Source organism: Otolemur garnettii, unplaced genomic scaffold, assembly GCF_000181295.1.
Source record: "Otolemur garnettii isolate 467f Iridium unplaced genomic scaffold, OtoGar3 scaffold00011, whole genome shotgun sequence".
NCBI classification, from domain to species: Eukaryota; Metazoa; Chordata; class Mammalia; order Primates; family Galagidae; genus Otolemur; species Otolemur garnettii.
In genome coordinates this window covers 20,134,410-20,146,468 of record NW_003852406.1, presented here as the reverse complement: position 1 = coordinate 20,146,468, position 12,059 = coordinate 20,134,410, and the positions used below count along the sequence as shown (strand labels likewise).

The following is a 12,059-nucleotide window of genomic DNA, read 5'->3' as shown; positions in this document are numbered from 1 at the left end:
TCCAACTCTTGGGCTGAAGCAATTCGCCTGCCTCGGCCTCCCAAGTAGCTGGGACTACAGGCACCCACCACAATGCCTGGCTATTTTTTGGTTGCAGCTGTCATTGTTGTTTGGTTGGCTCAGGCTGGATTCGAATCTGCCGGCTTAGGTGTATGTGGCTGGCACCGTAGCTGCTTAAGCCACAGGTGCTGAGCCGGAACCCAGATTTCTATGGTACAGGTATCTATCATTTACTTTATTCTCTCCCCCTAAAATCTCTACTCAGTTTTGTGCTAGACTTGGGGAGGGGCAAGTGTCCCTAGGTGCTGAGTTTGGGAGAGGACTAGGGGGACCAATAGCTGAACTCCTCAAATAGACTTTAAAGTGATTCTCTTCTTAGCTTCTAGCTCCAGATATCTGGTCCTTCCATTCCTGAGCCCTTTGGTTGTCTGCAGTACATCAGGTTGCTTCTTGCCCTCTTTACTGCTGGCTTAGGAATCAGCATCCTCGGCTCTGCTAAGTTGTTTACTGTGGCCCATCTGCTTTCTCATCTCCAAACCTGTTTGCTATTGTTCCTATCCTTTTTGCTTTGTCTTCATGGTATTATACTTTTTTTTAAAGTATAATACTTTTTATAAAGTATAATCCCTTTATAGTAACTTTTTAAAAACAGAGTCTCATTTTGTCACCCTTGGTAGAATGCCATGGTGTCAGTTACAGCAACCTCAAACTCTTGGGCTCAAGCACTTTTCTTGCCTTGGCCTCCCGAGTATCTGAGAGTACGGGGCCAGCCACAACACTGGCTGTTTTTAGAGATGGGGTCTTGCTCTGGCTCAGGCTGGTGTTGAACTTGTGAGCTCAGGCGATCCGCCCGCCTCAGCTGCCCAGAGTGTTAGGATTATAGGCGTGAGCCCCAGCTACTGGCCACCTTTATGATTACTTGGTTACTTTTACTGGAGATTGAGGTGAGAATGTAAGCTAAAGCTTGCATTCCAGGCAACATCTTTAAACAAATTAGTAGTCTTTCTGACTGAAATGTAAATATTTCAAAAGGTGATTCCTTTTAAAAAGAGAAGATAATGGCTTAATTTTTTCAGTGGTACCTTCGTGCAAAAGCTCTGAAGGAGCATTTACTTCCATTTACAGATGAGGAGCTGAGGCCCAGAGACATAGAGTGTGGCAGAATCTGAACATGGATCTACTACTTTGGGAAACAGAAAACTCTTCTTTACATGAAACACTGTGGTCTATTCCACGAACATTTATAAGCACTATGTTAAAGATTCCATCAAATTTATTTATTATTATTATTTTAAAAGATATTGTTAATTCTTATGGGTACATAATAGTTGTTTTCTTTGATTTTTTTTTATTAAATCATAGCAGTGTACATTAATACTATCATGGGGTACAGTGTACTATTTCTGTATACAATTTGAAAAACTTTCATCCAACTGGTTAACATAGCCTTCATGTCTTTTTCTTAGTTGTTGTGTTAAGACATTTATATTCTACATTTAGAGGGATTCACATGTACCCTTATAGGATGAACCACAGGTGTGATCCCACCCATCACCCTCCCCTCCCCTCCTTCTCCCCTCTCCCATTATTCCTGGGCTAAAATTGGGTTATAGCTTTCCTATGAAAGTTACAAATTAGTTTCATAGTAGGGCTGAGTATACTGGATATTTTTTCTTCCATTCTTGGGATACTTTGCTAAGAAGAATATCTTCCAGCTCCATCCATGTAAACATGAAGGAGGTAAAGTCTCCATCTTTCTTAATGGGTGCATAGTATTCCATGGTGTACATATACCACAATTTATTGATCCACTTGTGGATCAATGGGCTCTTGGGCTTCTTCCATGACCTAGCAATTATGAATTGGGCTGCAATGAACATTCTGATATAAATATCTTTATTGTAGTGTGATTTTTGGTCTTCTGGATATACACCTAATAGAAGAATTATAGGATCAAATGGCAGGTCTATTTTTAGTTCTTTAAGTGTTCTCCAGATGTCTTTCCAAAAGGAACGTATTAGTATGCAATCCCACCAGCAGTGTAGAAGTGTTCCCTTTTCTCCACAACCATGCCAGCATCTGTGATTTTGTGATATGGGCTAATCTTACTGGTGTTAGATGATATCTAGAGTAGTTTGGATTTGCATTTCTCTGATGATTAAGGATGGTGAGCATTTTTCATATGTTTGTAGGCCATGTGCCTGTCTTCTTCAGAGAAGTTTCTCTTCAAGTCCCTTGCCCACCCTGAGAGGGGATCACTTGTTCTCTTCTTGCTAATATGTTTGAGTTCTCTGTGGATTCTGGTTATTAAACTTTTGTCAGAGACATAACCAGCAAATATCTTCTCCCATTCTATCAAATTTCATGTGTGATCCTAGCACTCTGGGAGGCTGAGGTGGGTGGATTCAAGACCAGCATGTGCAAGAGCAAGACCCTATCTCTACAAAATTATGTAGATGGGCTACTACATCTACATAATTTTAATTTTAATTTTTTTTATGGAGATGGGTCTTGCTACATTGCCCAGGTTGGGCTTGAACTTGAACTCAAGTGATCCTCCTCCCCTGTTGATCAGGTATAAGCCCCTATGCCTGGCCAAGAAGGAAAGTGGTAACTATGTCCCAAAATGCAGTTTGTCCCTCAAATTTAAAAATACCACTGAAATTCATACTTTCCTCTGTCTATCATGATTTTAAACAAGATTTACCACATCTATTCCAAGGGTACTATAGTAAAAACAAAGAATCTTGGCCTTCAAGCACTCCTTTTGGACTAAATTCCCAATCCCTTCAGGTAATGTTCTCATTATACCGTCCACTAAGGGGTGGCAGGGGTGGGTCTAAGAACCAACCCCGGAGTTCTCTTGTAATCTTCATTACTGAATAACCTACAAATTCTCATCTATGGGCTCAAAACCTCCTATTCCCCTTCCCTATCACTTGTTTTTCTTTACCTTTTCCCTAAATGAATAAAACAGATGCCAGGGGCCTTATTCTATTCTCTAATGACTTACTGGTCTACGTCTTGGGTTGGTCACATGTTGTCACTTGCTTAGCTGGTAGGTAATAAATTCCTAGAAAGCAGGGGCTACAATCCTGTAGTTCCTCCTGAAGGCATTTAGCTAAGCATCATGTACAAACAGGTACTCAACAATCCTTTTTGATGATCATAATCAGATTCCACTTCACATTCTGTAAAGTAATGTTACAGATTCTTCTCCTCCTCCCATAACACCCAACTCTTCTCCATTCACGTAATTCATTTATTTTTTTGTTTAGCAGGCCCTGGTCAGGTTTGAACCTGCCACCCCCTACCCTCGGTGCACAGGGCCGGTGCTCTAACTACTGAATTATGGGCACCCAGCCCTCACCATCCATTTTAAAACAAAGGAAGCATAAAAGGCCTCACTGTTCCTGGTCCTTGCTCTCAACCATGTGGTTATCTACTCTCCACTTCACCATGTGAGCCAACACACTCCGTCTGGCATTCAGGTATCCCAACTCAACACTGACACTTCTTCACAGGCCTCTATCCCCAATCTTTTCTTTTTCTTTTTTACAGGGCTGCTTAGAGCTGACCTATCCCCCCAATCTTAAAAATTCAATGAGTCTGCTTTCTTCAATCTTCATGAGACTATTCAATAGTTTACCTGCAGGATAAATGAACATGATCAACAAAATCCCAAATACATCAATGGCAATTTCCCTCCTTACACTACAAAGAATCCCTTTTTATTAATCCTTGCATTCCCAGCACCCAGGAAAATACTGGCAGACACACTATTTTAATATGCAATATAAATACATATAACTATGTTCTAACTATGTTATGTTTATCGGGCGCCCATCTATCTACCTTAACTGATCTCATTGTTTCCACACCTGCCCCTCCATAGTTGTGCTCCACAGAGCACCCAGTGATCCTTTGAAAATGTAAGACAATTTAAACTCATAGTAGTACTAAAATCCTTAGCACAGCCTACAAAACTGTATATGATCTGGCCCCTGGCTACCCAGCTAAATTTATTTTTTTCTCACATTTCCCTTGCCAACTCCACTCAAGTCACACTGGGGTCTCTGCTTTGCTTAAATATGCCAACTGCACACCATCTTTGTGCCTCTGTACTTGCTGTTACCAGGTGGCTACCTGTATTCCAATGGTACTTTGCTTTTTTGCTCCCTAGGACTTACCATCCCCCGATAAATTACATACTTAGATATCCCTTTGTTGCTGCACCCTAGCCCTTCACCAAATGTAACGTCATGAAAGCTAAGATGTCAGTGTCCTTACATAGCAGGCACTGCAGGAGCTCAATACAGGAGTGTATGAATGAACGTGGAGGGGTGAATGGGGAGTATTCAGGTGTGCTCTAAACCTCAAATCTACTCTCTGTGCTCTGTTATGGTTATGCCATGCCTCTGCATTTGATGCCACTTCATCACCGTCTCAGTCACAAACTCTAGCGTTGTTGCATGAAAGTTAAGGAAAGGCAACAGCAAAATGAGCAGCAAGAAAGTCACAGCATGTTAGTCTGGAAAGGGCCTTAGAGATCATTATTTTACAAATAAAGAAACTGAGGCCCAGTCACCTAAAAATCCAGCAGCAAACCTGAAGCTGCAATCTAGGTCTTCCCTTCCCAATCGTGGAGTCTTATCTCTATCCCATGTAACTTCTCAACTGTTCTACACTGTATCTAGATGGGGAAGCATAGTCAATGACAATGATTTAAAATATGCAAATAGAAATTATTTAACAGCAAGGCCTGAGTCTTGCAAATCAAAAGCACTAGTTTTGGGTAGCGCCCATACCACATGCACTGAGGGTACTGGGTTCGAACCCAGCCTGGGCCAGCTAAACATCAATGACAACTACAACAAAAAAATAGCTGGGTGTTGTGGCAGGCGCCCATGTCCCAGCTACTTGGGAGGCTGAGGTTAGAGAATCACTTAAGCCCAAAGAGTTTGAGGTTGTTTTGACAAAACAAAACAAAATACACACACACACACACACACACACACACACACAAAACAAAACCCAGCACTAGTTTCCTTGAAACAGGCTTATAGAACAAGCCCTTCAGGATTCCACTGAGAAACCCAGTTCTAACCTCTCAGTTGATGCATATATATTGTATTTCTTCTTAGATTCCCTTTTATGAGGAAGTACAGGAATATGGTTTAATGAACACTGAACACTTATTTTTGCTTTCTTTCTACCATGCGGGTGAATTGAGTCTGAGGATATTTCCTTACAAATACAATTGCATTCATGCATTACAAAAATGCACAGAAAAAGTATTTGACTTAAAAAAGGGGTTATAAAATCATGACTGCAACTCTAAGATCTTATTTAAAGAGTCCTTTTTGCTTTTCTAAAAAGTCTTCCTTTATCTGAAACAATTTTTGAAGCTCTGGTGAGTATCCAGGTTCTATATTACTGTAATTCAAACTGAGCCAGATGTCCTTCTGATGTAAGTCATATGCATTTCCTTAGAGATCAATGGCTATTTTACAGAAATCTTAGCAGAGAGTTCAGGTAGGGCTACATCAAGCATGCTAAAATAAAAGTCCATTCTAAATACAGCTACAAAAATAAAGATATTAAAACTGTGCCAAATACATCAATTCCCTTTCCCTTCTCCTCTTCTGCTATATCGTACCACCCCTTGCCCCACATAAACATGTACATATTGGAATGAGGTGAATTTTTTCTTTTTAAAAAGACATATAGAACATATATATCCAAATGAGTAGGGCTATCCTTTTTAAGCAATCACCTTTGGAAGTTATTCTAACAAGGCACAGAACTTTTCTGTAATACTCCTTTAGAACATAGGCTCTAGATCAGGAGTCCTCAAATTACGGCCTGCGGAGGAAATTTATCTGGCCCGCCAGGTGTTTTTTCCACCACTGCCTGTCCTGCTTAGCAGCCGACTCATCCCAGGGCCTGCAGTCCGGCCCTCCAATGGTCTGAGGGACAGTGAACTGGCCCCCTGTTTAAAAAGTTTGAGGACCCCTGCTCTAGATTTAGTGTACAAAAAGATCACCTAGAGGACAGGCTAAGAATGCAGATTCTTAGAGATTGGATTTAACTGGTCTTGGATGGGGTCAGGCAACCTTTATTTTTTAACAAGCACTCGAGGCAAGCCTTATATTATACAAAATCTGTGAGAAGTAGCACTTTAGAATAACCTCCAGAGTCAGTTCACAAGCCACACAAGGATATAAAAACAAAGACTTTATAGTCAAACTCTGTGTGTATATCATACACTGAAGGTTTATTTTACTTTCAAAATCTTCATTCTTCCCGACTGAACATATTAGTACAGATATGCACAGAAGGGTCTATTTGCAGACAACAACATACCTCCATGAAAGAGATTCCTAAGCTCCAGACATCAGAATGGATTCCATATTGCTCCCCTGAAATTCTTTCAGGCTATAAGAAAAGAAAAGGGAGCTTGTGAGTTGACGCCTGCTACTCTAGGGAACACAGGCACTGAACATGAGCTCAGCTACGGTGGGGAGCCACCAACATTTGCATAGCCTTTTATGGGCAGCAAAACAATTTTACATGTATGTATATATGCATTATGCATATTAAATAGTTAAGACCCTACATACAGAAATTAGGTACAGACATATATAATCTCACTGAATCCTCACAAAGTCTCTGTGAGAAAGACTTTATTATGTCTATTTCACAAATAAGAAAACAGAAGCTGGCTCGGCGCCTATAGCTCAACCGGCTAAGGCGCCAGCCACGTACACCTCAGGTGGCGGGTTCGAATCCCCAGCCCGGACCCGCCAAACAACAATGACGGCTGCAACCAAAAAATAGCCGGGTGTTGTGGCGGGCGCCTGTGGTCCCAGCTACTTGGGAGGCGGAGGCAGGAGACTCGCTTGAGCCCAGGAGTTGGAGGTTGCTGTGAGCTGTAATGCCACGGCACTCTACCCAGGGGGACAGCTTGAGGCTCTGTCTCAAAAAAAAAAAAAAAAGAAAACAGAATCTCAGAGTAGTGAAATAGTTTAGGCGAGGTCTTAAGCTACAGAATGAGCTGAGAATTGAACCCAGGTCTTCCTTCACCAAATGCATGGTCTTAGGTGTAGAATAACAAACAATACTATACAATATTATTATTAACTTGCATTTTGATAAATAGGTCTGGAGTACCAGAGTTTCCTTTAATTTTTTAATTGGAAATAATTTCAAACTTATAGGAAAGTTAACAGAACTCAGATTTACTGACTATTCACCATTTTCTTCCATTTATCAGGGTTTCCTTTGATAGGAACCAAGGAATAGTTTGAAAGGTCCCTTTGGTGCTCCTGGTCCTCCACTCAAAATGTGTAGAAAAAACCTGGTTTAGAAAACTGCTACAGGTACTCTCTACTCCAACAGGAAGAATTTTATACAGAGTGGCTGCCTCCTGGATCTATCCTTCAAGGATATAGCATTCAGTATGGTGTTTTACAGAAGTCTTTGGAATGAATATATGAATAAATTAGTAAGAGGTAATTAACTGAGGTCTCAGAAAGGCAGAATGAATGCTGAAGGTTACAGAGCTCATTATGGAGGGCTGGGATCAGAACCCAAACTCCACAATCCAGTGCTATTAGCTCATTCAATAGGTGCTAGGATGTATTCATAAAGACATAAAATCTTCTGGAACTGTTAAAGGAATAACCAAATCTTGTCTTACTCCCTACACCTTTTGCCCTTCTCTCTCCATTTCTTCATTCCAGTGGCTACCAGGTATCAATACATACACTTCATTCAGAATACAAAAGAAAAACGAAAACAAACACACAAACAAAAGTGAAAGCCACATATAAAATATTTTGGACTAACAATGAGATTAAAAACATTCATTCCATTCGCCTATTGAACTACCAAAACAAATGCAAACTGTAAGCTGCTAATAAAGCATAGAAGAATTAAATTAAAAAGAAAAAATAGAGAAGTGGTAATGTTGACAGATATTAGGTGGCAAATAAGAGAACTCCTTAAGGATGAGATTCTGACAATTTCTCCTCAGAGAAATTATTCTTACAATAAACTAACAAACTAAGATTACTGTTTGGATGTGGTGCAAGCAAGTATGCTCAAAAAAAGCAGGTGGCAAGCTCCCTGATCTCTCCTAACAACTTCTTAAGGTGTACAGGGATTGGGAAACATGCCCAGGGCTCTGGGACTGACTGAGACAAAATATGAGCCACAATACATTCCGGATTTATGAGGCCAGGATTTGATGACCGGAGGCTGCACAATTCAAAGCTGTTCTCACACTTGAAGCCAAGGTGGCCTGCACCGTCCTCTCCCCTCAAAAACAAAATGAAACTAAACAAAACCAACCACTAGGTGCCACGTTGCTGACAGATGTGTGATGAACACATCTTTAGCTTTTAGCTAAAGCTGGGGTTACTTTCTCACATGACAGCTGTCACCAATGGGGAAAGTTAAATAATAGGAAAAGCATGACTCTCACCAAGTCACTTCTGCACTGAGGGGTAAGTGAGAGCAAAGAAAAAGGAACAGAAAACTGTGGCCTGTTCTCAATAAGAACAGTAAAGAGTGAAGATGACCTAAAAGCAGAACTAACAGAGGATCTTAAAGGGCAGTGGCTTCAAGTTGGCACTCACACTGCACTCTCTCCACACATTCTGAGACTGAGCATTTACTAGGACCTCCATCTAGTCAACTAATTCCAGAATCGTCTCTGTTTACAATACAATATCGCAGGGTTTACTTGTCCAAAGCAGGATGATACCAAGACATCTCTGATCTCTTCTGATAAAGGAGTTTCCACTCAGAGTTAAGCAATTCAGAACATTAACAAAGTAGGCACAAATACTGCTAGTATGTAATCAAAATACATATCACAAGTGATGGGATTTTTTTTTTTTTTTTAAAGTGGGCAAGATCCCATTTTGGAAGCACAGCATGCTGGTTCAACAGGGCTCTGGAGTCAGACTGCTCTAATTCAGATCTATCTTCCAGTTCTCTAATTCTCTCTTCTGCTGTGTTCAATATGTTAACAAATATAGTTGAGTTTTTAATTTTATTCTAGAAGTTTTGTCTGAGATTTTTCAGGTTTATTATGCCACCTCCAACCTCTGTGATCTTAGTCTGTGTGCAGCTGTTTCTGTTGCCTGTTGTTGCTGCTGGATCTTCATGTTGCTTTGTTTTCTTTTGTTTCTGGTTTTCCTTGCTTACTAGTTTTTCCTTTTGAAAGAAAAATTTTGAAGAGGTTCTCTCAAAGCTGAAGGTGGACATGCCCATCACAAACAAGGTCTCAGCATGAAGCGCTTGCCCATGTCATACACACATCTACAGGGTGCAAATTCATGTAGCTAACAACTTCCCCCACTTATCCTTTCTCTCCTGCTCCTCTGCTTAGCTCCAGAATGCTTCCACTGAAGCTACCTGGGACTGGGTAAGGAAGAGCAGCTTTTTAGATCTAGTCTGGACTCGCACGAGGTGTGCCACTTCTGCTTCCAGCATGGAATGGAATGGGGACGATCTCTGAGACCTTCTGCCTTAGGTGGACTCTGGGGGTCACCCTCTGCCCCTCTCACCTGAGTGTGGTACAGGCAAATGCCCTCAGGAATAATTAAGCTCCAAGGGTTTTCCTTCTTCCTTTCTCCTTTAGAGGATTTTATTCCAAAACTGTCCTGGAAGTTCCCCATTGCCTTTTTAGCTCTTCAGTGAATTTGAAATGGTTTAAAAAAAAAAAAAACCTTTTAATTAGCATTTTTCTACAGAAGAAGTGATCCAAATAAGGTAGCCTGCTATTAGCAGAAACTAGAAGGTAGTGTCCTAATTAAATCTTGCCTTCCACTATCTGCCAACTCTGAGACCCTTGGCTAAAGATATTTCACCTTTGGTTTCCTCATCTGTAAAATGAAGACAGTAATGAGAATTTACATTCCTCATGGGGTTGTGTGAGGATTAAATTTAGCACATGCCACATAGGCATGCTCGGTAGATCTTAGCCTCCTCCTAATCATCACCACTACCTTTCCTACCACTGCATGAGCACAGCCAATTGAGTTGGGTCAAGGCAACTGCACAGGTTTTATTCCAGATAAAGACAACTTCCAAGGACTAGAACAGTCTGGCCAGAAACAAACGTCCTGGAAATATTAGTAGTCATTAAGACTGGCTTTCTGATGCCAAAGGACAAGTATTTGAGTAAGATTTTTTTTCATCTTTAATTTCAAAACTTACTATCTGTAACAATAGTGTCAAACATTTTAGTCTAATGTTAAAAAATTATAATGAATCACTAGGACTGAATAGGTGGCTAAAGTTTCTGAGATTTTTATTTTAAAAACAAAAGAAAATTTTTAGTAATTAGAATTTCTGAGGAAAGGTTTAATTTAATATAAGGCCCAAGCATATGGACCCCTTTCTTTTTATAATCCTCCTGGATGAAATCCTTTAAAAATATAGTTGAAAATCGTTCCTGCCTTGGATGAAAGTGTCTACTGAACCTAATTATCTGCCATTACGACACTTCACTTTCCAGGTCCTGGTGTCCTCATTTGGTCAACAAGAATGTTGGATCAAGATGACTGCTCCAATCCCCTACAGGCTCCATTGTTCATAGTTGCATACCAATGAGGAGGGGTTAGGGACGGTTTGTTTTCACATGTCCCCAACCCTTCATCATGGTCTATGACTGTCAGTGTGCCCATAAATTCTGTTGTTGTTTGTTTTGAGACAGGGTCTTGCTGTGTTACTGGGGGTAGAGTGCAGTGCTCTCATCACAGCTCACTGCAACCTCAAATTCCTGGGCTCAAGCCAATCCTCCTGCCTTAGCCTCCCTATAGCAGGAATCAGAGGTTTGTACCACCACACCTAGCTAAATTTATTTATTTATTTGTTGCAGTTTTTGGCCAAGGCTGGGTTTGAACCTGCCACCTCTGGCATATGGGCCAGTGCCCTACTCCTTGAGCCACAGGTACTGCCCACTAAACTTATTTTTTTTAATGCAGAGAGGGGGGTCTCACTATTGCCCAGGTTGGTCTCAACTCCTAGGCTCAAGAGATCTTCCTGCCTCAGCCTCCCAAAGTATAAGGACTATAGTTATGAGCCACTGTACTCAGCTCCGTTTTGTTTTCTTTTTGTAATGACTGAAGATCCTACAAAAGACTTCCTGGCTTCGTCCTAATTATTTTCCTGGTACCTTACACTTAGGTAATAGGAGAATAAAGTGAGATTATTCACATATACAGAGACATTTCCTTCTGATTTATTTTCTTTTCAACATTGGGCGTGGCCTAGCTGGCTATATTTGAGTAACATGAGGCCTCTATACATTATAATACAAGTATTATTCTTAATATCAAAAGTAAAATGCTCTGTTTATAACTAGTGAACAAGACACTTTTAGAACGTAGCTTTCATGAACTAATTCATGTATTTGGTACTCTATTTCAGATATAGTTTTCACTGGCATAGACCAGGGGCTGACAAACTTTTTCTATAAAGGGCCAGACAGTAAATACTTTTCATTTTGTGGGACATATGCTCTCTGCTACAACTGTCACAACCACTCAACTTTGCCACTATCGTGCTAAAGCAGCAATGCACAATACAAAACCAAATGGGGATTCCAATAAAACTTTATTTTCAAAAACAGTAAGCTAAATTTGAGCTGAGAGCTATAGTTCGTGAGAGATCCTCATGTAGAACTAGAAATTATAAAATAGACTAGCTGAAAACAAGAACCAGTTGTGGTTAAGAGGAAAACAAAAACAAAAACAAAAACAAACTCTGGCCCTTCTCCTTTAAGAGACTGTCAGCACATAAAGGGCAGAGATTAGTACCCATACTAGAATACAATAGGCTAGTTCCATTTTTCTACCCCCAACCTTTTATTTCATAACATCTATGTAAGTATTTTAACAAAAAGAGCCTCCTACTGAAATTTAAGCAAAGGTCTCATTCCCAGGCAATCACTGTTCCTTTCCTAGGTATCTTATGCTTTTTGAAGTTTGAACCACAAAGCGGATAACTAGAATTCACTCACTCAAGAAGTAAAGCAATTTTTC

General features: G+C 40.4%; 1 protein-coding gene across 4 annotated transcripts in view; it reads right to left on the bottom strand.

The window, feature by feature from the left end:
- MAP2K5 (mitogen-activated protein kinase kinase 5) overlaps window positions 1-12,059 on the bottom strand; it is a 281,458-nt gene that overhangs the window by 108,414 nt on the left and 160,985 nt on the right. For all 4 annotated transcript variants that reach the window (XM_003784455.3, XM_023509981.1, XM_023509980.1 and 1 more), the window contains exon 16: window positions 6,367-6,438. In XM_003784455.3, coding sequence (XP_003784503.1) covers window positions 6,367-6,438 — 72 coding nt within the window. The remainder of the gene's footprint in view (window positions 1-6,366; window positions 6,439-12,059) is intronic.